The sequence below is a fragment of the Patella vulgata genome, chromosome 3 (assembly GCF_932274485.2).
Source record: "Patella vulgata chromosome 3, xgPatVulg1.2, whole genome shotgun sequence".
Classification (NCBI taxonomy): Eukaryota; Metazoa; Mollusca; class Gastropoda; family Patellidae; genus Patella; species Patella vulgata.
The window spans coordinates 8569631-8595494 of NC_065881.2; the positions used below are offsets into that span (position 1 = coordinate 8569631).

The window sequence follows — 25864 nt, forward strand, 5'->3', positions numbered from 1 at the left end:
GTCCCAAAATGGCGTCTTTTGTCGAGTGTATATAACTAAACGAGCAGAGATATTGTCTCAAGGCTGCTGGTTTGATATAATTCCCTGGTAATTCCCCAAACCCAATGCCAAACTTGACATTTGTTGATATAATACACTCTCCACAGAAATCTCCATGGGCGCAGCCATTTTTCATCCGGGACCTTTAAAATAGTTCCAAAATGGCGGAATTCGTCATACAGCCGAGATTAGATGCGTAGAATCTGTCGAGGTTTGCCGAGTGATACGCTCACACCAGGGATCGAAACCACGACAGCAAGCCAGAGGTGACCGGCCAGCTAGAGATCGACACTTTAGACCACAAGGCCACCCCTACAGACCTTTGTATCAGTGGTAAGAATGGTTGCTGTAGTTCTTGGTGTTTAACGGCAGCTTCCACCGTAGCTGATATCGCAGACAATTTGTCTTATTTTTATTATAGATTTAGCGCACGCACAGGGGTCTTTTCTGTGAGAGGGGAAGGAAACCGGAGTACCCGGGGTAAACCCACGATGTTGAGAAGACGCCCCTATACGCTTACACTAGAGATTGAAACAATGACCGGAAGCCAGAGACCGACCATCTAGAGCGACACTCAAGACCACAAGATCATCCAAACCCCCAACGTAAATCAATGAGGGTTATCTCCTTTAATTCCAAAATGATGTTGAGCTATGAGAACAGATTTTACAACACGCTTTTCTCTAAAACTGCTGCTACCATTTTATGCTGGAGCCTACATAATTCACCATTTTATGCTGGAGTCGATATAATTCACCATTTTATGCTGGAGTCTATATAATTCGTTAGACACATTCTGGTCTCATAGCACCAGGAAAAACAATATATCCCATGTTATAGGCATCCACTTGAATGTTGTCTTGACCGATCACAGGTTCTAGGGGAGGTAACTCATTCTCATTTGCCAAAGCTAGAACAACTCCATTCAGTTTTATTGATCTGAAACAATAAGATTTAATTCATATCTCATAATTTTGTCTGCGGAGGGGTACATGTGTAACGGGCTAAAAAAGATTTAAAACTGTTCTAGAATGACAACTGCGAAGTCGGGGTCGTGGCGGATTGCTTTAAAACTTTTGAAAAACTGCTACTAGTTTATGAAACGCGAGAGAGAAAGAGAGAAATGGGGTTTAACGTCCACTCGACACAAACTAGGTCATTTCGGGACTAACATATGGTTTAATTTTATTTACATAATTCGCTTGCGCGTAGGGGTCTTTAGCAGTGGGAGGATCCGTAGAAAACCCACGAGGTTGGACAGGCGACCCTACTCCTTGCCACGTACAACCGGGGATTCGAAACCACGCCAGTCGACTCAATGACAGACTTTATGATACAGCGCGCGCACGCTAACCATTCAGCCATCCAACCCCCCTTTATGAAAAGCATATAAATCTGTGATCTATACACCTTGTCACATTTTATCCTGAATTTAATCAAGAAATTGTTAAAGAAGACTTACTTTGATGTGAGTCCACTGTCATCACCAGGTGAAAACATATAGATATGATGTGTTTTGTTCACCATATCAGGAACATCTACAGGTAAAGTCATGTTACCTAGATTCAACAAATATAGCGTTACACTACCTTTTGTGTAACCCATTGAGCTGAAAAATAGATTTAAGGTTTTTAGTTTAATAACTCTCATCAATGATTATTCAAGGAACCCACACTTTGGGGCGGGGCTTAGCTCCCCTGGTATTATCATTACTTCGAACAACGTCTCCACCCAATCCTCGATAATGCAATGGCACCTCATAAAAATGTATTTGATAACAAATTTGTGTCACAACAAAAAAAACATTTGGCCATCCAGGGTCCTATGAGTAGTTACCTGTTAGTATTGGTACAATGGGCATATATTCTTAAATCTGGATTTGGAGGTTGTGGAACTGTGAAAACAGGACTTGCTACCAGTCTTTTAAATAACAATGTTAACCAGTAGTCCTGTTTAATAAAACATAATTAGATAATGCACCATTCAAGATCATATAAACTATTCCAACTGCCATGGGATCTTTTTGGCGTGCACGTAAAAGATCCCTTGGCAGTTGGAATTCGATATAAGAGTAGGACGTAGTGCCGCTGTCCGGGAAAAATTTCCCTCATTGCACACTGTGAGGCGTATGCCCGTCTTCATTAGCCCAGTTTAGGAGCAGAACAGTAGGACGTTAAACCCCATTTCATTTCATTTCAAACTACAAATAAAACATATTAATTAAAATGCATCACACAAGATCATATAATACATATACAATGTACTACAAATAAAGCATATTTAGTTTATGCATCATCTGGAGATGGACTTAAATTGCATGACGAACGAAACTTCGCTTTTTGGGTGAACACAGGTTGGATGGGCCACTTTGGAATCTCGGACATCAAGAAGCAGCTAGTCATAGAATATTTGAATGATAGAGACTAGCCACTTGGTTGTTGAATTATAATGTTCCGCCTCACGGCTGATAAAAATAAGTTATGTGTACACGTTAATATAATGGCCATTGAAATATACATAGTTGGGCGGACATGGACCTATAAAATGGAAAGAAGCATAAGACTTACTGGATTTGGATCGAGATTCGAATTTATTAACCCGTAATTTCCACCATAAAAAGTCTGACGTAGTACACCTTGGATTCCCAATACTGATGAGAGGCCGAGTTTATCTAACCACCTTAAAGTAATTCAAATTAGGAAATGTACAGGCAAACTTTTCTAAATAGGAATGAAGCCGTTATATTGTAAATTGTTTGGGTTTCATTTGCGTGTTTGGTATCAACATGTCAATTCGAAATATTGAGGTGTTCGGAATAGAACGCTAGATCTACTTAACGGGGTTCCGCTCTTCAACTGTTAAGTGTGGCTTGATATTCGCGTCGGTAAGAGGGGTTTGATACCCACTTCGGTAAGAATATAGACATGATTATCTAATGACTTACATGCAGTCGAATTTGGGCACATATGAACAATCAAACATGGAAATAGAATTTTTTTTTCTATTTATCACAGAGCTTTAGATCACATGACAAAGGCCAAAGTTTAACGCAGCCGCATTCACTAAAATGAATGTTGGTAGCCACGGAGGCTCAATGATGAATATGGCGCTGGATTAATAACCAGTATGACCGGGGTTTGATCCCAGTGTTGGAAGAGGACGTTTCTCGGGATTTTCCGTTGTCAGTGGCGCAGGGCATAGGATCTGGTCGGGAAAGCTGGCGTGCTTGTAAAAGGACTCTTGACAGTTGAATTCTATGTTATTTTCTGTGCAAAATGTCCCTCATAGCACGCTCCCCCCCCCCCAAAAAAAAACCCTACCCGCCCACCCGTCTGCATTACCCAAGTTGGGGGCAAAAAAGTGGGAAGTTGATCCCCATCTCATTTCGATTACAATATATCTGGCACTCCTCCTTTAATATACTTATGGGTCCAGTTTACTACGGGGAGATAACTCTGTCCCCCAATTCTTACAAACTACTGATGCTTATTATTTTCTCCACTGTATCAATTAGTATCTTGATATACTTACAGAAAACTAGCTACATATCTATCTGATATTTCATGAGCACCCCCACCATAAGATGATGACGTTTCACCCAACCAGACTTGTTTTGTAGGTATAAATCTTTTACATAGATTAATAACATTTATCAACATTGGTCGTAATGATTCAAGCACCGTCACACTGTGAAATTTCTCTACCGTGGCGCTTGCACTACTCATATAATAACTGAAGAAGAAAAAAATGAAATGCACAAATTAATCACGACTACAATTTCCACAAGGCATTCTCACAATGGGGGAGGGGGCTCTAGCGGTTTAACGCGTGTATGTGAAACCATAAGGTCCGTTAATGAGTCGAATGGTGTGGTTTCGATTCGCCACGCATACGTGTTAAGTAGAAGGTTCGCCTGTCCTACCTCGTGGAGTTTCTCTTGATCCCCCGGTTTCATCCTACCGCTAAAGACCCCGAATTATTGAAATAAATTTGACGCTGTATGTGGTGGTGTGACTGTGCAGATATTGTCACGTACTTTAGTTCATTCTTATACCACTATTTGAGCAGTGCACCTGCAATTTGGAGTGAAGTTTTTAAACATTCATTTCATTGTACGGTACGTGAAATATTAAACATTCATTATGTAAGAGCTAAACCTGCCTATTGAAGGTCTTTCTTCAGGCCTGAAATGTTATATAAACTATTAATTAGACATTTATTAACATGAAAAGACCTTAATAAACTCTCAATGCCATCTTATGCGTCCGATGCAGTGGATTTGAATACGATCTTCTGTTCTACGTCCGTTGATGATTAAACGCAAAAGTGGATAACAATGACAGTCGAGACTACAAAAATTTCAAAATAATGTTTTCTCGGCTTAGAGAGAAGCAATTTGACCGGAATTTTCAGCATATTCCATTAGCATTATCTAGTTTTTAACTATTATAGTGAGAACTGCCATAATGTATCTTTAATGATATATACTATTCAAAAAAAGTAGGGGATATTTGATTTTGGGGACATAATACTAAAATATGCAAATGACTACGAAAAAAGTCACTATAGAACCTAACAGAAGAAACATTTCCAGTTACATGTGACGCCCAAACGCACCAATAGCTACCGCATCGAATGCAGGTGATGCTTGGGATCATCATGGGGGTCCAACCCAAGATTTGCACGACTCTGACTTTGAATGTTACAGTCATTGTGGCATTGAATTCCAGGGTGGAAACATCAGTTTAATTGTTTTAGTGACCAGAAAACAAATTTTGATATGCGTCGGCTTACCCAAAATGAAAGGTTACGTGCCCTTGGCATGCTACAGATCGGCACAACACAGGCGGTTGTGGCGCGGACGATGAATGTTTCTCAGTCTGTCATAAGCAGGCTATGGTCCAGATACCGTGATACACAATCTGTACAGGACAGACCACGCTCAGGTCGACCAAGGGCGACAACTCAAGCCCAGGATCGATTTATCCGTACCTTGGCCTTGAGAAATCGTGTCATCACAGCAAATCAGATCAGCGCTCGTCTTCAAACAGACACTGGTGTGAGAGTGAGTGGCCAGACGATTCGGAATCGACTGCATAGGGGTCACCTTCGCGCCCGACGTCCTCGCGTGATCCCTTGTTTGAGAGATCATCACATTCAGGCAAGACGTCGTTGGTGTAGGGATCGTCAACACTGGGATAATCGACGCTGGAGCAATGTGATGTTTTCAGATGAGTCAAGGTTCACTGTTGATTTTTTGGACAGACGTAGGAGGGTGTGGCGTCGTCGAAACGAGCGCTTCCAAGACGTTAACGTCATCAGACATGATCGATTTGGGGGTGGTTCTGTTATGGTGTAGGGAGGCATCACTGTTGCTGGAAGAACGGCTTTACATGTTGTTGCAGGGCGTGTTACAGGCCAGTACTACCGGGACAACATCTTGGCAGTCCATGTTGTGCCGTTCGCACGACGTCATGGCCGCCGTTTCATCTTCCAGGATGACAACGCAAGATGTCACAGGGCCAGGATCGTTACAGGTTACCTCCAACAACTGAACATCACCACATTACCTTGGCCAGCACTGAGTCCCGACCTCTCCCCCATCGAGCATGTCTGGGACATGCTTGGACAGAGGTTACGTCAACGTCAACAACGTCCTGCCAATGTCCAAGAACTTGCTGCTGCGTTGCAACAGGAATGGGACAATCTGGACCAAAATGACCTTAGACGTCTCATTAGGAGTATGCCACGTCGGATCAATGCTTGTTTGGCAAACAGAGGAGGATTTACCCGTTACTGACTTGGTTGTGATGCTGTGGTAACTTTGCTGTTTGACCCCGGGTATCATTTTACCCTTATAATGGTCAGTCTGTGCCTTACTTAGTCTAACGATCATTTGGAATAAATCGATGAATGTGAACTTCATTTCATTTTGTCATTTGTTTCTTCGTCAGTTTCATTAGGTGACTTTAATAACACTTAAAAATCAAATATCCCCTACTTTTTTTGAATAGCATAGGTACAATACTGCCACAATGTTTTTTTAATGATATAGGTACAATACTTTTTGAATTATTCCAGCTTTCAAACCTCACTAATCCTAGAAATGAAAACGCTGAATATATATGCAGGGGCGGATCCGGGGGGGGGGGTCGAAAAAATCAACACTTTTTATGAGAAAGGTTTCTCGGCCGTGTGCTTTATCCTTTATCGTCAGATTTGGGTCAGGATGGACACTCAAAGCACGTGATAATGATATAGACATTATGTGATATCACAATTAATGCTTTGCATCCATGAAATTGAATCACAATGTCATTGTATTAATTCATAATAAAACTTGACGTCAAACGAGGTGTTGAATTTCTCTGTTTAAAAAGCTCAATGTGTATGTATATACGCCAAAATGACGATAGAGACCATGCGGGAGGGGGTGGGGAGATATATTGTCTCAGGGACATACCCCCCCCCCCCTGCAAAAATTCCTGGATCCGCCCCTGATATGGATGAATTACGCCACCACGAATCCCCAAATAATGTATCAAATTTAAAAGCCATTTCTTTTTCAATTTTTTAATTCAAATTATTAATTAGCTAATACGTTTTGCGACCTTTAGGTTTCAAAATCTAGAAGTGAGAAATAATCAATATACTCACTGGTGAAACGTGGCTACATCAATAGACGCGCCTCCTCCAGCCTCAAAAAACCTTTTAGAAAAAAATATAGAAAATCTTTAAAATATCATTCCGTTGTAATTCAAAAATTTCGATTCCCGCCGAATAATCCCCCCCCCCCCCCCGATAATATTGGTGTAACTTTTCTTTTTAAGCTAACATTACACAAGCTCCATGAGCCCAATTTTCTCCATTTCTGGTCGACAACCAAATTACATTATTTTGCCTGGAGTCAGTTATGATTCCATTTGTGCAAAAATGAGACCATGGGCTTATAATATTTGATAGAGCTCTATTGATCGTGTAGCTTGGTTGTTTCTGGAAAAAATCCCAGTGGCTTATTTTAGGGACATGCTAGTATGATCCAATTAAATGATTACTCCCTGATAAACTATTTGAATGTCATATACTTGATATACACACGACGCATGCGCGATATTTCTGGTTCCATTCTGTAGTCGTATTAAGCCAATGATATACAATTATGGGACATTTATACAGTGTTATTTAGTAACAATTTAGTTAGGAATATTTCCCCACTAGTAACATAATAGAGGTCTGAAATACACTAATTCTAAAGGAGTTACTGCCCTTGATATACCTTGTAAGACTGGCTAGAGTTGCCTGCCCTTAGATAGAGATTATGACTGATTAAAGATGGGGTGAACTTAACATGTGCTCTTGTTAATCTAATCATTCCCACTGATCCACATGGCCATCCAGGCTATTCTATAAAAATGAAATGAAATGGGGTTTAACGTCCCACTGTTCTGCTCCGACTGGGCCAATGAAGACGGGGCTATTCTACAAGAGACAGGGGGTGGGAATTTCATGAAAATAAAGGGCAATGATGAGGCTATTAAGATTGCCTGTTTGTGAAATAGTTTGATTAAACCACAAGAGGGGATGGATACTTAAAGTTAAGTAATCGTTTAATTACTAGACCTTGTACAGATGCTTCAGTGTGAAAGGAAATCGGCATACAGTGTTGTTTATTGTTGAATGGATCAAATCGCATATAATTATACTTACAAACTGATTAAAATACAGATCTATATTTCGTTTCGTTTTGTTTGGTTTTTTTTACTTTCGATGGCCTACACTACATGGAGATCGGGCCGGTTGTACTGGAAGGTTACGTCAGTGGTCAAACGAGCGGCTTTTAAGCCTATGACGTCAGACATTGATTAATCATTCAGCGTTGACGTTTCTAGTAGTTTAGCCACAGTTCCGTGCATCGCACGCCAAGAATCGCCGCAACAAATGGTTTCATTGGCTAACCCCTCGCGCTCTCCAGAACGCGTGTTATATAACAACTCTTCCAGATCCTAGTGTAGTACAAACCAAAAAAAAAAACAACCGAAACTATAAAAAACGAAACGAAATAGGATCTGTGTTTTAATCAGATTGATAGTAATCAGACCTTCTACATACTCGTTCATAAAAATTACAGATCTATTCTCTACTGTGCCTGCATCAGTTCCCAGAATAAAGAAAGGTCCAAGTTCAGGCATCGACGAAAGAAGCGTCTTCAATTGTGCAAAATCTGGAGCCACTTCTTTTGCAGTAACATTAAAGTCACGGAAAACATCCAGTTCTGAAAATGAATGATGTTTAGAATGATCGATACTATGAATTACAAATATTCAGTTTTCACGATCTAATGAGTGGGTTTAATCGATTGCTTGACGCCTAAAACCTAGGTACAGACACCAAGAGTTCCCCTAACATAAATGAAATGAAATGAAATGAAATGGGGTTTAACGTCCTACTGTTCTGCTCCTAACCTGGGCTAATGAAGACGGGCATACGCCATACAGTGTGCTATGAGGGAAATTTTGCCCGGACAGCGGCACTACGGCCTACTCTTATATCGAATTCCAACTGCCAAGGGATCTTTTACGTGCACGCCAATGTGTACACGGGACCTCGGTTTTTCGTCCCATCCGAACGACTAGACAGCTTTCCTTGTCAGCCCCTCCGTCCTGCATCACTGACAAGGGAGAACCACGCCGGAAAATCTGGATGAACTTTCTCGGCCAATGCAGGGATCGAACACCCGACCTCCAGGCTAGCGAGCTAGCGTCTTACCCACTTAGCCACGTGATCCCCCCCTAACATAAAAAAACCAATGGCACAATGGTCAGATATATGTAGAGGTGGTCATCTGCATCTTGGACGCCATCTTGAAGTTCGCTCTTCCATACCATGATTCAGAGTGTCCGCCTCAGTTTTGTTTGTTTTTTTGGGGTTTGTTTTTTACTCCCTAACGTGATTTAAGAGTCAAATTGAGTGGGTATATACATGCACACAGGATCACCCTCGTCTTATAGACTAAATCAAAAAATGGTTCTCTATCTAGTTTATAGTTTTGACACTACCCCATTTCATTTCCTTAAACACAGGAAGAGATGTATCACGTGTTGTCCGAGAATGTTCGTTTGGGTTTTCCAGACTGACAAGGACAATGCATCTAGTCGTTCGTGTGGGATGGAAAATCTAGGTACGGTGCATGCCATTGGCAGCAGGTTAAAGACACCCTGACCCCATCATTCCCCCGACTTCATTAGCCCAGTCGGTACAGAAAATCATTACGTTAAACCCCATTTCATTTCCCCGTCTCCATTAGCCCAGTCCGTGTGGAAAAGTAGGACGTTAAACCTCATTTCAATTCTCCCGTCTCCATTAACTCTGGGCAATGTTTCTCGACATCTTAACTAAAGATAAAATCCAAATTTAAGTAGATACTTCAATTTTGATTGGCTAAGCACTAAAATCGATCTAATATTATCCAATCAAATTACTAAAATTTGGATTTTATCTTAGGTAAAATTTCGGGAAACAGACCCCAGTCCGTACAGAAAAGTCGGGCGTTAAACCCCATTTCATTTCAAAATTTATTACATGAAGGATGTCAAGATAGGAGTAAAGCTTTACCGTTTCCAAGTTCATATGCAGTAGGTTTATAACCCTTTTCTATCGTATATTTTAACAGTTCTATGGCGTTAGTTGGATCCCAATGTCCATCTTTACGCAGAAAAACATTCAGGTCAAATATTAAATCCCAGCCTACTTCTGACACAAAACTGTTTAATTGGTCCCATTGAGTAACTGCAATGCAAAAAATAAAATTCTAGAGCATGTTCAAAATGTGTTAAAAACTGTGTACAGAAGAATCGGATTTGATCGTGGCAGGCCATATTTAAGGTTTTGCAAACGCGAGGGAAAGATAGGAGGGGTGGGACGGGGTTTACGGTCCTCCCCCTCGAAAATTTTGACCCTCTAAATGACCATTGTGAGCTATTTCGAGAGAGAAGATGGGCCTGGCTGGAGGTCCATCGATTGTAAAGCATTTCCTTTTCTTTGGTTCCGCGAAGCCAAAGGACACCGGGATAAAAGTAGCAAATTGAGACTCTTAGCTATTTTAACATTTCAGCAGCTGACACCAGAATCAATTCAGCAGGAATAACGAACATTTTGCTATGGGTTGACAGAGAAAGTTCATCGGGATTTTCGGTGTGGTTCCCACTTGTCAGTGGTGCAGGACGAAGGGCCCCTGGTAAGGGACAACGTATAGTCAATTGGGACGAAATACCGAGGTCCCGTGTACACAATGGCGTGCAGTTGGAATTCGATATAAGAGTAGGCCGTGGCGCCCCTGTCCATTCAAAACCTCCCTTATAGCACACAATATGGCGTATGCCAGTCTTCTTGTCGGCCATCGGGACAGAACAGTAGGACATTAAACCTCATTTCATTTCATTTTGTTCGCTTAGTGAAAAGGGGGGGGGGATGGATGGCCGAATGGTTAGCACGTGCGCGATGTATCATAAAGCCTGTCATTGAGTCAACTGGCGTAGTTTCGAATCCCCGGTTGTACGTGACAAGGAGTAGGGTTGCCTGTCCAACCTCGAGGGTTTTCTCCGGGTCCTCCGGTTTCCTCCCACTGCTAAAGACCCCTACGCGCAAGCGAATTATTGAAATAAAATTAAACCATATGTTAGTCCCGAAATCACCTAGTTTGTGTCGAGTGGACGTTAAACCCCATCTCTCTCTCTCTCTCTCTCTCTCTCTCTCTCTCTCTCTCGCTTAGTAAAGATTAAAGCAAATTACCGGTCATAGTGAAATTTGTGTGTGTTTTGGGGTTATCTCTAATTCCTTTCATTCTGGTGGTCGTCTTGTTAAATATCAAAAAATCACAGTCGGTTCCACCAACTCGCAGAAAATTTGGCGCCAATCCTTTTGCCAGCGTCAGAAATTTTGGAGATCTGAAAATCAAATGAAAGTAGTAATCTACTGAAGAAATGTTGAACCCCCCCCCCTCTCTCTCTCTCTCTCTCTGTCTCTCTCTCTCGGCGTAGGCCTAGGATGACGCAAAGTGTGCTTTGAGAAGCTGTGAATTTCCGTCTATAGGCAATTTTTTTAGGCTGTATGTTTACCAAATAAATAATGAGCCTACTTACTTGAAATCTATGTTACCCCATTGTTTTCTTACTGTGCTAGAGTCAATGGTGACACCGACATATTTTGACCCGATATGCTGTGCTACCTTCAATTTGTGTACCTTCAATTTGTATGTTTACCAAATAAATAATGAGCCTACTTACTTGAAATCTATGTTACCCCATTGTTTTCTTACTGTGCTAGAGTCAATGGTGACACCGACATATTTTGACCCGATATGCTGTGCTACCTTCAATTTGTGTACATTAATCGCCACTCTCATAAAACATTGACCGCATAAAGCAAACAATAATAAGACACAAATTGTAATTTTAGCAACAAAAGCCATAGTAGTCTTCTTTGACTGGAGAAATCGCTGTAGTAAACTGAATTTACAGTGGCTGATAAAGTTTTATCTGTCTGATAAGAAAAGCTAGATATTTTATATACCAAGGTTGTTTTAATACAACTGTCTAGTGTCTTATTTGTAAATAGGTGGTACAAGGTTTGGTTGTTATCGGATCTATAGTGGAAATAAAATGAAATAAAATGGGGTTTATTGTCCTACTGCTCTGCTCCGACTGGGCTAATGAAAGTATTAAAAAAAAGAAACGAAATATAGATCTGTATTTTAATCAGATTGTAAATGAAATGAAATGGGGTTTAACGTCCTACTGTTCGACTCCTATACTGGGCTAATAAAGACGGGCATACGTCATACAGTATGCTATGAGGGAAATTGTGCCCGGGCAACGGGACTATAGCCTACTCTTACATCGAATTCCAATTGCCAAATGATCTTTAACGTGCAGACCAATGTTACAAGGGGCCTCGTTTGTTCGTCCCATCCGAACGACTAGACAGCTGTCCTTGTCATTATAGTGGAAACTAACCGATGTCTTGAACCGACTGAAATGAAATGAAATGGGGTTTAACGTCCTATTTTATCTATAGTTGGATCTTATTACTTACTTGAAATCTATGTTACCCCATTGTTTTCTTATTGCGCCAGAGTCAATGGTGACACCGACATATTTTGGTCCGATATGCTGCGCTACCTTCAATTTGTGTACATTAATCGCCACTCTCATAAAACACTGACCGCATAAAGCAAACAATAATAAGACCCAAATTGTAATTCTGGCACCAAACGCCATGGTGGTCGTTCCTTACTAGAGAAATCGCTGTAGTAAACTTAATATACAGTCCCTGATTAAAGTATTATCTTTCAGATAAGAAAAGCTAAAAATTGTATTTCAAGGTCATCATGGTGGTACAAAGTTTGAACTTTATCGGATCTATTGTGGACACAACGGTGCTTCGGGGCGCGGGCAGGTTGTGAGCCATGCAACGGAAAAGCAAAACCCGCAAACAATTTCTGGTCATAACGGAGAAAGAGAGAGAGAGAAATTGGGTTTAACGTCCACTCGACATAAACTATATCATTTAGGGACTAACTATGGTTCAATTTTATTTCAATAATTAGTTTGCGCGTAGGGGTCTTTAGCAGTGGTGGGAAACCGGAGGACCCGGAGAAAACCCACGAAGTTGGACAGGCCACCCTACGCCTTGTCACGTACAACCGGGGAATCGAAACCACGCCAGTTTGCTCAATGACACCCTTATGATACAGCGCGCAAGTGCTAACCATGCGGCCATCCACTCCCCCTTAAATGAAATGGGGTTTAGCGTCTTACTTTATCTTATTACTTACTTGAAATCTATTGTACCCCAATTTTCTTTTACTGCGCTAGAGTCAATGGTGACACCGACATATTTTGGTCCGATATGCTGCGCTAGCTTCAATTTGTGTACATTAACCACAACTTTCATAAAACCTTGACCGCATAGAGCAAACAATAACAAGACACAAATTGTAATTCTGGCAACAAAAGCCATGGTGGTCGTTCCTTACTAGACAAATCGCTGTAGTAAACTTAATTTACAGTGGCTGATTAAATTATTATGTTTCAGATAAGAAAAGCTAAAAATTGTATTCCAAGGCCATCATGGTGGTACAAAGTTTCAACGTTATCGGATCTATAGTGGACACAAATGATTTACCATTGGCCGTTAGCCGGGAATGGTGCCATGCAACGGAAAGCAAAAACCGCAAAAGATTTCGATTTCTGGTCATAACAGAGAGAGAGAGAGAGGGGGGGGGGGTAACGGCCTCTAGACACAAACTATGTCAATTCCGAACTAACATATGGTTCGGTTCAATTTTATTTCAATAAAATGGCTTGCGTTTAGGGGTTTTTAGCAGTGGGAGGAAACCTATGAGGTTGGACAGGCGACCCTACTCCTTATCCCGTCACGTACAACCGGGGAATTGAAACCACGCCAGTTGACTCAATGACAGACCTTATAATACAACGCGCAAACACTGACCATCCAGCCCCCCCCCCCCCCCACACACACACACACACACACATCTGGTCATAATGGCTTTAAAATAAAAACAAATAAATTTTTAAAATATTTTTATTTTAGCATCACCAAAATAATTAAATTATAACAAAATTAAAAAAAAAAAATGCGGACGCATGTTTATCACTAAACACAATATTAGAAGAATTTTTTTAAGCTACATGATCTTAATGTGTAAACAAATAAATGTCATTAAAATGGTCAAGTGTGTGTTGAAGAAGTCTTGTTTCAAGTTTTGCGGGACTATAATTGTTTTTGCCAAAATCAATATTTAAACATACATTACGCAAGAGCTAAATCTGCCAATTGCAGGTTTTTCTTTAGGCCTGAAATGTTATCTAAATTATTAATTAGACATTAATTAACTTATCCGGACCATAATCAACTCTCGGTGGCATCCCTAGCCTGTGATGTTTATTGGATTAGGTTCCCATTTGCTGTTCGACTTCTATTCATAATTAAATCATGAAATGGATAATCCAGACAATGTTTATATCCTACCGACTTTAGAAATGATGAATTTCAGCAAATTCCCTTTACGTTATCTAGTTTTTAACTATTATAGCGAGAACTGCCAGCTCTTTGTCTAATCTTCCATAACATATCTTTAATATTTACGAGAACAAAAATTAAGGCTATGAGAACAGATTTAAAGGGCGTCAAGCTCGAACTCAATATTATCCACAACTCGAGTCTTCGAAATTACAAACACGAATTATTGGTCTTATTTCAATCAATATTGGTGTTGTAATGGGCTTCTGATATCCAATATTTAAGACACAATGAACAATTTTAAAATCAATCGGCGACGTCGTGTAGTCTATGTTCTCGAGCGCAATTTGTAATGAGGTGCTTTCTACAACGAGGCAAAACCTCAGTGCGTAAGTGAACTCCCGATTTAGAATTGATTAACTAGACGCGAGCGACTGCCATTTAATTTGAACTGCTGACCTATTTCGATGAACATGAAATTGCAATAATTTTTTTTTTAAAAAATGAATGTATATACAGTTTATATCATATGTGCCGTTTGACTCATTTTCGTCACTTTTAGGTTCCAAAAGGAAAGAGGCATAGCTTCTTTCTTTGCACGCTTTTCAGTTAAACTGCTACCATCATTTAATTCATTAAACACATTCGGGTCTCATAGCACCAGGGAAAACAATATACCCCATGTTATAGGCATCCACTTGAATGTTGCCTTGACCGATGACAGGTTCCAGGGGAGGTAACTCATTCTCATTTGCCAGAGCTAGAACAACTCCATTCAGTTTTATTGATCTGAAACAATAAGAAGATTTAATTCATATTTCATAATTCTATTCTGCAGAATGGACACGTGTTTTAGCAGGACCGTAACTAGCTCAGAGATACGAGGTGGGGGTGGGGATGTGGCGGGAAGTGTTTTCAGGGGTGCTGTAAAATTGACGGACAATGTTTATCTGCTTATTTTATGGTCAACAATTTTTTTTTGCGGGGGTGGGGGGGGGCTTCGCCAACCTCCTGCGCCCCCCCCCACCCGCTAAGTTACGGGCCCGAGTTTCAGACTAAAAGTGAATAAAGTCGTGAAACAGATATTACAGAGGTTCTTTCCGTCTAGGCATAGAACAAGAATACCGTGTCATCACCGTTACTCAGTGGGCGTTCTCGATAGTATTCAAGTTCTATTATACAGGCCAGGAATTCTGATCAAGTGGAATATACAAAAGAAATTATAAAGATATTAGAATCGAGACTAACTTCTCTCGTGCACTTCAAATCCTAACATAACAATCTGGGCCCGGCTGCTCAAAACTCCGTTAAATCTTAACGACTCGTTAACATGGAGTTAATAGATCGTTATTTTTAACGGACAGAAAGTCTGTTACCATAACGTTAACTTGCCTTTATATTTAACGGAGGTGTTGGGCCCCGTTATCTGTTTAACAATGGCATTAGTCAGCTCAGTGCTGGATTAACCATAAGGCAAGAAAGGCACGTGCCTTAGGGCCAGCCAAAATCCAGGCCACAAAATAATAAAGTAAATCTTTTTTGATAATTATCAGGTGGTGACAAAAATGCTTGCCTTTATTTTTATGTATATAAATTGCACCCTTCTTCATCTACGCGTTTGTCCTTAAAAGCTTTCCATACTCTGGCAAAGGGTTGACATGAGGTTTGTTTACATGAGCCCAACATATCTGTATTTTCAGGTCACGTATCAAATTGTGCCTTAGGGCCAGCAGAGCCTTAATCCGGCACAGAGGCAGCTATCAGTCGAAGTATATCAAAAAGCCATAGATTGCCAGTGTAATTTTCTATAGAACATTCTAGAGGGTTTAAGCGATGGGGGGGGGGAGCTATCCCATTTTCTATAGGATCATTAAAATATCTTAGTTTTGAGCAACCGGCCCCTGGTATACAAATTAGTAATAGTGTTAAATTATACCTACATTCTGTTGATATGACAGAAGTTTATTGTAAATACATTATATCTAACACTTTTTACTATCAAATCCATCGACCAAATTGAAGACTTACCTTGATGTGAGTCCACTGTCATCACCAGGTGAAAACATATAGATATGTTGTGTTTTATTCACCATATCAGGTACATCTACAGGTACAGTCATGTTACCTAGATTCATCAGATATAACGTTACACTACCTTTTGTGTAGCCCATTGAGCTGGAAAATAGATTTAATGTTTTTAGTTTCTGTCCTTTTAACAGCAGATAATGGCCAGATTTTGTCGTTGTGTCAATAATAGTGTGGAGGCGCAGTGCGGGGGAAGGGGTTGGGGCAGACCCAACTTTTCTGCAGTATTTTTTTGCGTCGAATACAATGCCGAGTGGTAATCATTCCGCCGTCGGGGCGTTTTCGAGATATTCAGGGTCAAAGGTCAAATGAAATGAAATGAAATGGGGTTTAACGTCCTACTGTTCTGCTCCTAAACTGGGCTAATGAAGACGGGCATACGCCATACAGTGTGCTATGAGGGAAATTTTGCCCGGGCAGCGGCACTATCGCCTACTCTTATATCGAATTCCAACCGCCAAGGGATCTTTTACGTGCATTCGAATGTATACACGGGACCTCGGTTTTTCGTCTCATCCAAAGGACTAGACAGCTGTCCTTGTCAGGCCCTCCGTCCTGCATCACTGACAAGGGGAACCACGCCGGAAAATCTGGATGAACTTACTCGGCCAATGCAGGGATCGAACACCCGACCTCCAGGCTAGCGAGCCAGCGTCTTACCCACTTAGCCAAGTGATCCCCTGGGTCAAAGGTCAAATGAGGTCACAAAGAATAAAGGTGAATTTAGCAATGTTACATTTTGATTGAAAAAGTTGATTACTTTCGATCATTTTCAGCATGTTTTCATGACCTCATTTGACCTTTGACCCCGAATATCTGGAAAACGCCTCAACGGCGGACTGATTACCATTCGACAACGTATTCTACGCAAAATTTTACTATAGAAAAGATGGGTTTGGTTTTGTGCCCATTAGATGCCCCACCCCCCGCCACACCCACACCCCTCCCCCGCACTGAGTATCTGGTGTATAAGTTGCCATAGTTGGTTCCATATCAGATGGATTAATAATTCATCATGTCGTGTCAAGATCATGGTTAGTTTCAGACTATAAGACTCCTATATTGTGTCGCTCCGTCCCAGACAAAACACGCACTTATTTCTTCCCCATATCGGCTGAATAGTAGGTTCAAATATTTTGTCTTACGGCCAGCAATACGATTGATTATTCATGGCACCCGGGGGGAAATCGGATAATAATGTGAAGAGAGGGTGTTAGGGTAGAAAGAGAGAGAGAGAGAGAGAGAGAGAGAGAGAGAGGGGAGGGGGGAGTTGGGGGGTAACGTCCCCTTGCACAAACTCGGTCATTCGGGACTAACATATGGTTCAATTTAATTTCAATAATTCGCTTGCGCGTAGGGGTCTTTAGCAGTGGAAGGAAACCGGGGTCCACGAGGTGGGACAGGCGAATCTACTCCTCGTGACGTACAACCGGGGAATCGAAACCACGCCAGTTGACTTAATAACAGACCTTATGATACAGCGCGCACACGCTAACCATTCGCCCCCCCCCCCCCGCTTGATCATCAATCCGACATTCATTTTAAAATATATGTACGAGAGATTACCTGTTAGTATTGGTGCAGTGGGCGTATATTCTTAAATCTAGATTTGAAGGTTGTGGAACTGTGAAAACAGGACTTGCTACCAGTCTTTTAAACAATACTGTTAACCAGTAATCCTGATTACAAATTAAAGATGCATTATGTAAAAGCTTATTCGTCTTTGTTTTGGCCTCAAACGTTATATAAAGAGATAGACAAATGGGGTTTAACGTTCACTCGACACAAACAATGTCATTTCGGGACTAACATATGGTTTAATTTTTTATTTCAATAATTCGCTTTCGCGTAGGGGTCTTTAGCAGTGGGAGGAAACCGGAGGACCCAGAGAAAACCCACGAGGTTGGACAGGTGACATTACTCCTTGACACGTACAACCGCAAATGTTATATAAATTATTAATTAGACATTTATTCACATGTAGAGCCCATATCCGACTCTCTAGAACATCTGATGGTCGCGATTTTAATGGATCGCTATTTAATAATTTAATTTATCATCGTTACAATGGTAGCAATGAAAATCGAGACTACATTCTTATCAAACTAGAAACTAATAACTTCACTCAGAATAAAGTAATTAAACTGAAAGTTTCCATATTTGATGAGAGTGTAGACAGTAATAGAGATTACACAATCAAACAAGAACTGTGGACGCCTAGATATATAGCTGGGCTTATAAAATGGAAGAAGGAATCTCGCCAACAATCACGTGCCCTAACCTTATTTACATCTCAGCGGCGACCTTGACAAAAATTAAGCTGGCCTAAACAAATAGATTTGGTCACTGGCGGACATGGGCCTATAAAATGGAAGAAGCACAAGACTTACTGGATTTGGATCGAGATTTATATCTATTAAACCGTAATTTCCACCATAAAAAGTCTGACGTAGTACACCTTGGATTCCCAATACTGATGACAGGCCGAGTTTATCTAACCACCTTAAAGTAATACAAAGCAGGAACCATTAAGAAATGTATAGACTGAACTTTTCAATATCAGACTTGAACGGTGTAAATGAAATGGGGCTATAAGATCCTGCTTTTCTGCTCCAGTCGGGCTAATGCCGTGTGCCATGACGAAAATTTTCCCATGGCAACGGCGTTTCCTTCTACATGTACTTATTATCTCAGTCAACCAAAAGTCATTCCACGTGCACGCTCTCGGTTTTGAGTTCCATGCAAACCATTTGATGTTTTCCCTTGCCAGACACTACATGTTGCACCGCTACCAACGGGGAAATGATGAAATAAAATGTCCGCCCTTCCAAACTTACGCTCTTGTCTTCGATTCTTGACTGGAGTTGCGTGTCGCATTCTAAACAAGGTACATTTTGCCGCCGCAATTTTAAAATAATATACATTGCATTGACCAAATGATATGTAATTTTATGTTTATAGTAATATATGCTGTCCTAATGTTTCCATTTCTGCTATTGGGGGATAACTCTTTTCCATAAATCGTCTTGAGTGGACTTATAACTACTCGTGCTTATTCGTTTTCCCCTGTATAATTTGGTATCATGATATACTTACAGAAAACTAGCTACATATCTATCTGATATTTCATGAGCACCTCCACCATATGATGATGACGTTTCACCCAACCAGATTTGTTTTGTGGGTATAAATCTTTTACATAGGTTGGTAACATTGATCAAATGCAGTCGTAATGAGTCCAGCACCTTCGCAGTATGAAATTTCTCTACCGTGGCGCTTGCACTACTCATATAATAACTGAAGAAGAAAAATTAATTAACAAAATCATGCTTGGAATTTGTGAAGAAGGCAATTTCTATTAACCTTGACAGATTTAGCCCACTTTGTTGCATCCAGCGAGGGGGGTTGGATGGCAGAATGGTTAGCGTGCGCGCGCTGTATCATAAATCCCCGGTTGTACGTGGCAAGGAGTAGGGTCGCCTGTCCAACCCCGTGGGTTTTCTCCGGGGCCTCCGGTTTCCTCCCACTGCTCAAAGACCCCTACGCGCAAGCGAATTATGTAAATAAAGTTAAACCATATGTTAGTCCCGAAATGACCTAGTTTGTGTCGAGTGGACGTTAAACCCCATTTCTCTCTCTGCATCCAGCGACTTTTTATTTGGGTCATTTTGATATCAAGACATGGATATTTTATTTAACCTGATATCTCCTTTAATGGACTGTTAGGGAGTCACAGTGTCTAAGTTAGTAAGTGGGTAAGACGCTGGCTCGCTAGCCTGGCGGTCGCGTGTTCGATCCCTGCTTACCTCGAAAGTTCATTGGCCGTGTATACATTGGCGTGCTCGTAAAAGATCCCCTGGCAGTTGGAGTAGATATAAGAGTATGCCATAGTGCCGCTGCCCGGGCAAAACATTAGCATAGTCGGAGCAAAACAGTAGTGGGGCATTAAACCCCATTTCATTTCATTTAACCGACATTTTTGTCTGATGACCTTTATAAAGCGACTCATTTTCACATTAATCTGGTAATACGAGGGGTGAATAGTTTGCTCGGAAAGATGGCGATCTCCTCTATTCTTTTCCGACAGGGGTGTTGGGTGGCCGAATGGCTAACGCGTACGCGTTGTATCATAAGGTCTGTCATTGACTCAACTGGCGTGGTTTCGAATCCCCGGCTGTACGTGATAAGGAGTAGGGTCGCCTGTCCAACGCCAGAGAGTTATAGAAATAAAATTGAACCATATGTTAGTCCCGAAATTACCAAGTTTGTGTCGGGTGGACTTAACCCTCTCTCTCTCTCTCTCTCTCTCTCTCTCCGACATCCAACATGTACAATTTCCGTAACAGACTCACAGATCACCATGGTAATTATATACAGCTTGCTATCGATATGGGAATCTCAGTGAAGGCAATAGTGAAAACATCCATTATAAATAAAAGCATATTGATCTGGATTAAGCCAGCATGAATCTCCGAAAGAGCTCAAGACCAAAAATAATCTGTTAGACTCAAACAGATATTTTTATTATTTTACGAGTTAGATCTGTAGGTCATTCAAACTATTGTAAATCAGCTAATGTGGGTTTCAAAATATGGAAGTGAAAAATAATCAATATACTTACTGGTGAAACGTGGCTACATCGATAGACGCGCCTCCTCCAGCCTCAAAAAACCTTTTAGAAGACAAAAATTGAACATTCTTTAAGATTAGACGAATCGTCAATGGGATTCCTTTATGGGGGGGGGGGGGGCAATAATTTATTCTTTGGAATGCAATAAAATGGGGTTTAACGTCCCCCAGTTCTGCATCCACAGAGCTCGCGAAGACGGGCATATGCCATACAATGTGCTATGAGGGACTTTTGCCCAGACAGCGGCACTAAAGCAGGGATGGGCAGAGAGGAAATCTGTTTTGTACTGATATAATCTAGAAAGCACTATTTACAGTCAAATATTGCCTTGTGCCCGGTGGAGAGAACCCATAAGCTGGGGGACAGGCCCAGGGGTCTCCAGCTCTCCGACCGTCCTTAAACACGTGGCTATATAAATAGAAGCGCCTCCGGGCCTCAAACAACCGCTTTAGAAGAAAAAAATATTGAAAATTCTTTAAGATAAAATTAGTCGTCAATGGGAATCCATTTACAGTCACAAGGAAAACTCTGACATCGTGTTCACAAAGCATTCTCAGACTTAAGTTAAGAACATTTAACTAACATTATAGCCCTTTACAAAAATGTTTTTGTTTTAATGCATTAAATACAGAAGTACTTTAGGAAATGGAAGCAGACCACTAAATTTTTTCATATTGACTTTATTGTTGATTTATGTTTGTAAGTTTTTCCTGCTCTAACTTCTTCGTTGATCTGAACCCTGTCAGCCACAAACGGGGCATGTCTATGATTGTCCTGCTCTAAAGCTTGTATGGACACTGGCTGACACTGTCCTGCTCACGCTTGTATGAGTTCGACCATAAAAATTTTGAGATACGGAAATTTGAAGAAACAGACCAGTAAACTAGTAATTATCCGATATACTTAGTCAATGTCTGGTGTTTCTATGAAGCAAGGCTGGAATAATACCTTTACAGACCCTAAGCACTGACAAAATTATGGTACACCCATATAACAATATCTTATTCAAAATAAAAACGATGCCAAACTGTAAAATAAATGTCATTTATGTTGTTCTTCCGCTGCATCATTTCCACCTTTTCCTTGATGCCCCAAGCACGTGTTATTTCACAGAGTTAATGCGGCAGCCTAGCAATTATTCACTGCTGATCAGTGTGATGGGTAGCGGGTTTCGGAGTTCAAAATGTTACCGAATATCGAAAAGTAATTGGTGGTCTGCCTCCAAACGATGTACACTGACAAGGTGGTATGTTATTCAGTTTTAAAGGCCTTAAAGAATAAAGGCCTTCTACTTACTCAGTCATAAAAGTTATTGACCCACTGCCTACTGAGCCTACATCAGTTCCCAGAATAAAGAAAGGCGCGAGTTCAGGCATAGATAACAGGAGCTTCTTCAGTTGTGCAAAATCTGGGGCCACTTCTGTCGCATTAATAGGAGAGTCAGGGAAAACATCCAGTTCTGAAATGAATTACCATGAATGGATACAGTGATCGATAATCAGATCATATGTTGACGTGTATAATAAATGATACTGCAAATTACAAATTATCAATTTCAAGACCCGAAGATCGAACATATCTAGTAATGACATTGTCCCTTTTGGCAAGAGAGAAGTACAAATCTTTAAGCAATTCTTTATAGGAATGTGCTAGTCCGGAATATATATCCCGAATTAGCAAACTTAAATCCGGCCCTGGCACAGTTCTATCACCCCCGATAACTGACGTAGTGAAGTAAAATCGCCAATATTTCCGTTGTCATGGCTGGTTGAGCCCTTTACAGATTCAGTCAACGCATGCGTTGTAGCCCGATTGTCACTATTCTTGGGATTGGGAGTATCAACGGGATAATGACTACTTTCCGTTTTGAACAGGACCTCTTTAAATGGTTTTTAAAGTCCACTCGACACAAACTAGGTCATTTCGGGACTAACATATGGTTCAATTTTATTTCAATAATTCGCTTGCGCGTAGGGGTGTTTAGCATTGGGGGGAAATCGGAGAACCCGGAGAAAACCCACGGAGTTGGCAGGCGACCATACTCCTTGTCACGTACAACCGGGGATTAGAAACCACGCCAGTTGACTCAATGACATACCTTATGATACAACGCGTACGCGCTAACCATTCGACCATCGTGCTAACCACCCCCCCCCCCCACCTTCCAAATAGGAAAATATATGTTAAGAACAGTTCTCAAAGATACTATATAAAAGATTACCATTTCCAAGTTCATAACCGGCTAGCCTGTAACCCTTTTCTATCGTATATTTTAACAGTTCTATGGCGTTAGTTGGATCCCAATGTCCATCTTTACGCAGAAAAACATTCAGGTCAAATATTAAATCCCAGCCAACTTCTGACACAAAATTGTTTAATTGATCCCATTGAGTAACTGCAAAGGAAAAAAAATTCTAGAGCATGTTCAAAATGTGTTAAAATTTGTGTACAGAAGATGCGGATTTGTTCATAGAAAATAAAAGTCTATTAGATGCAATTTTTAAAACACTGACAAGGATATATGTTTGGTTTTATTTTTGGACGAGGATCTACTCATCAAGCGCTTTATACTTATCTTGCTTTTTTTGCTGATGCTCTTGGGGCGATTCACCTCATAAGAAAGCCTAGAGCTTCGGAAATACATGTAGGATCTACATGACATTTGGCATGTGGGTTCCTTGGACAATTGTGCGTCCATTGGTGGGCTTTGATTTTTGATGGGCCTATGCCGTCATAATTTCAGGATGGCTGCGATGACGTCATGATAGGTTCATTGACCAAAGAGAGAGAGAGAGAGAGATAGTGGGAGCACGGGGTTGACTCCAACCGACACAACCTAGGTCATTTCGGGAATAACATTATGGTTCAATTTTATTTTAATAATTCGCTGGGTGGAAACCGGAGGACCCGGAGAAAACCCACAAGGCTAGACAGGAGACCCTGCTTCTTATCACGTACAACCGGGGAATCGAAACCACGTCAGTTCACTCAGTGACAGACCTTATGACACGACGCGTACGCGCTAACCATTCGACCATCGTACAGTTATTTATTATTTGATTATTATTAAAGGTAGGATGGACCAGTGCTTTAGACATGCGATGATCTAATAAATAAAGTTTATTTTCTTTACAGACTAAAGTGAAAGTAGTTTACCTGTCATAGTAAAATTTGGGCGTGGTGCTTTATCTGTACTCCCATCCATTGTGGTGGTCGTCTCGTTAAATATCAAAAAATCACATTCTGTTCCACCAACACGCAAAAAATTTGGCGCCAATCCTTTTGCCAACGTCAGAAATTTGGGAGATCTAAATTTAATGAAAATGAAATGAAATGATAATTTACTGGAAAAATGTTGGAGACTGAGCCATCGAGACTTCCAATTTATTTTATTTATGAGACAAATAATAAGAGAGGGTTATTTTTTTTCTTCTAGCAATTTAAAATAAATAAATTCAACAGTTACATCTTTTGTGGTTTTCATTCACATCTGAGCAAGGGGTTGGCCTTATTGTCCAAGGCGCAATATACTCTGGTACCGGCTCTAGATATAATGGCATATGTAAAGCATAGGCGCCTGTAATGTGGAAAATTTTTCAATATCAAACTGGGACTAAGCGAGTGAGATTATAAAATTGTTGGTCTGATTCCAATTCAGGGGAAAATAACTCGTCTTAAGACGATTCTTCATCAGTAGGCCTACTTAGTATTATAAGTCTTAAGAGAGAAATTGGGTTTGACGTCCACTCGACACAAACTGGGTCATTTCGGGACTAACATATGGTTAATTTTATTTCAATAATTCGCTTGCGCGTAGGGGTCTTTTGCAGTGGGAGGAAACCGGAGGACCCGGAGAAAACCCACGGGGTTGGACAGGCGACCCTACTCCTTGTCACGCAGCCTACAACAGTTCAACCGGGTAATCGAAACCACGCCAGCTGACTCAATGACAGACCTTATGATACAACGTGCTAACCATTCAGCCATCCAACCCCCCATAAGTTTTAAGACGATTCTTTATTAGTACTGAGTATTATAAGTAGGCCAAATGATAAAGAATTGTCTTAAGGCGCGTGATTTGCCCCTGAATCGGATTTAGACCAACAATTTTATCAACTCGCTCACTTAGTCACAGTTGAATATTGAAAGAGTTTGTCCACTTTATATGCGCTGTGATGTAAAGCTGTGATCTTACTTCTATAAAAACTATATCTTCAGTTAGATCTTATTACTTACTTGAAATCTATGGTAGCCCAATTTTCTTTTATTGCGCCAGAGTCAATGGTGACACCGACATATTTTGGTCCGATATGCTGCGCTACATTCAGTTTTTGTACATTAACCACAACTTTCATAAAACATTGACCGCATAAAGCAAACAATAACAAGACACAAATTGTAATTTTAGCCACAAAAGCCATGGTAGTCTTCTTTGACTGGCGAAATCGCTTGTAGTAAACTTAATATGTGAAGAGTTTTATCTTTCTATTCAGATAAGCTAAAATTTGTATTTCAAGGTCGTCGTAATTTTATCTAATGCATTTAAGCAAAGATGGGGTTCAAGGTTTAATAGCTATAGCCGATACTAATAGGCCTATAAAGGATATCCTATAAACAGGCCCACCGACAATGGTGATCAGCCTTGGCAAATAAGAAAAAATCTCGTTCGACCGGGAAGAATAGACACATTCCCCCCGAGGCTCGAGTATCAGAAGTCAATCCAGCAATGGCCAGAAAGGTATTTCTCGGGCCATTGCTACGGGAATATGCCACATCCGACGTGTGACGTAAACTCTCTCCTCGGCTACATATTGTATTAGCCTTGTGATCGTCTTGTATTGTCTCTGGTTATATTTTGAATTCTTTCTTTTGGGACTCCACTTTAAACGTTTTGTATTATTCTCCCACGTATTTAGTTTATGGTTACACACAGGAATAACAATACCACAGTTCGTTTCTACATTTTATGTCACGCACTGGATACAAAGGTTACAAGCATAGATTAAAATAAAGTCATTCTCTACTCTCTCAACCCCACCATTTCGTAGAACGTGTTTACTGACGGATCCC

General features: G+C 40.7%; 1 protein-coding gene and 1 long non-coding RNA gene across 2 annotated transcripts; both read right to left on the reverse strand.

The window, feature by feature from the left end:
• Positions 1-787: 787 nt before the first annotated feature.
• LOC126815363 (heparanase) lies at positions 788-11342 on the reverse strand. Its single transcript, XM_056099964.1, has 7 exons — positions 11338-11342; positions 10902-10982; positions 3571-3771; positions 2607-2718; positions 1876-1988; positions 1502-1648; positions 788-978 (listed from the first exon to the last, which is right to left on the reverse strand). The coding sequence occupies exons 1-7, from the start codon at positions 11340-11342 to the stop codon at positions 825-827; spliced, it is 813 nt and encodes a 270-aa protein (XP_055955939.1). The 3' UTR covers positions 788-824.
• Positions 11343-20788: 9446 nt separating this feature from the next.
• Positions 20789-23171, reverse strand: LOC130012236 (uncharacterized). Its single transcript, XR_008787624.1, has 3 exons — positions 23016-23171; positions 22091-22253; positions 20789-20836 (listed from the first exon to the last, which is right to left on the reverse strand). It is a non-coding gene; the product is annotated as an uncharacterized LOC130012236 (long non-coding RNA).
• Between the last annotated feature and the right edge of the window lie 2693 nt (positions 23172-25864).

What these genes read in the sequence shown, in the direction of transcription:
- LOC126815363 (XM_056099964.1), bottom strand. An exon ending in ACCGACTGTGATTTTTTGAT is followed by an intron (nt 3,772 to 10,901) that starts ATTTAACAAGAC and finishes TTTCTTCTTCAG; the next exon opens with TTATTATATGAGTAGTGCAA. An exon ending in CGAATCTCGATCCAAATCCA is followed by an intron (nt 1,989 to 2,606) that starts GTAAGTCTTATG and finishes TTTATTAAACAG; the next exon opens with GACTACTGGTTAACATTGTT.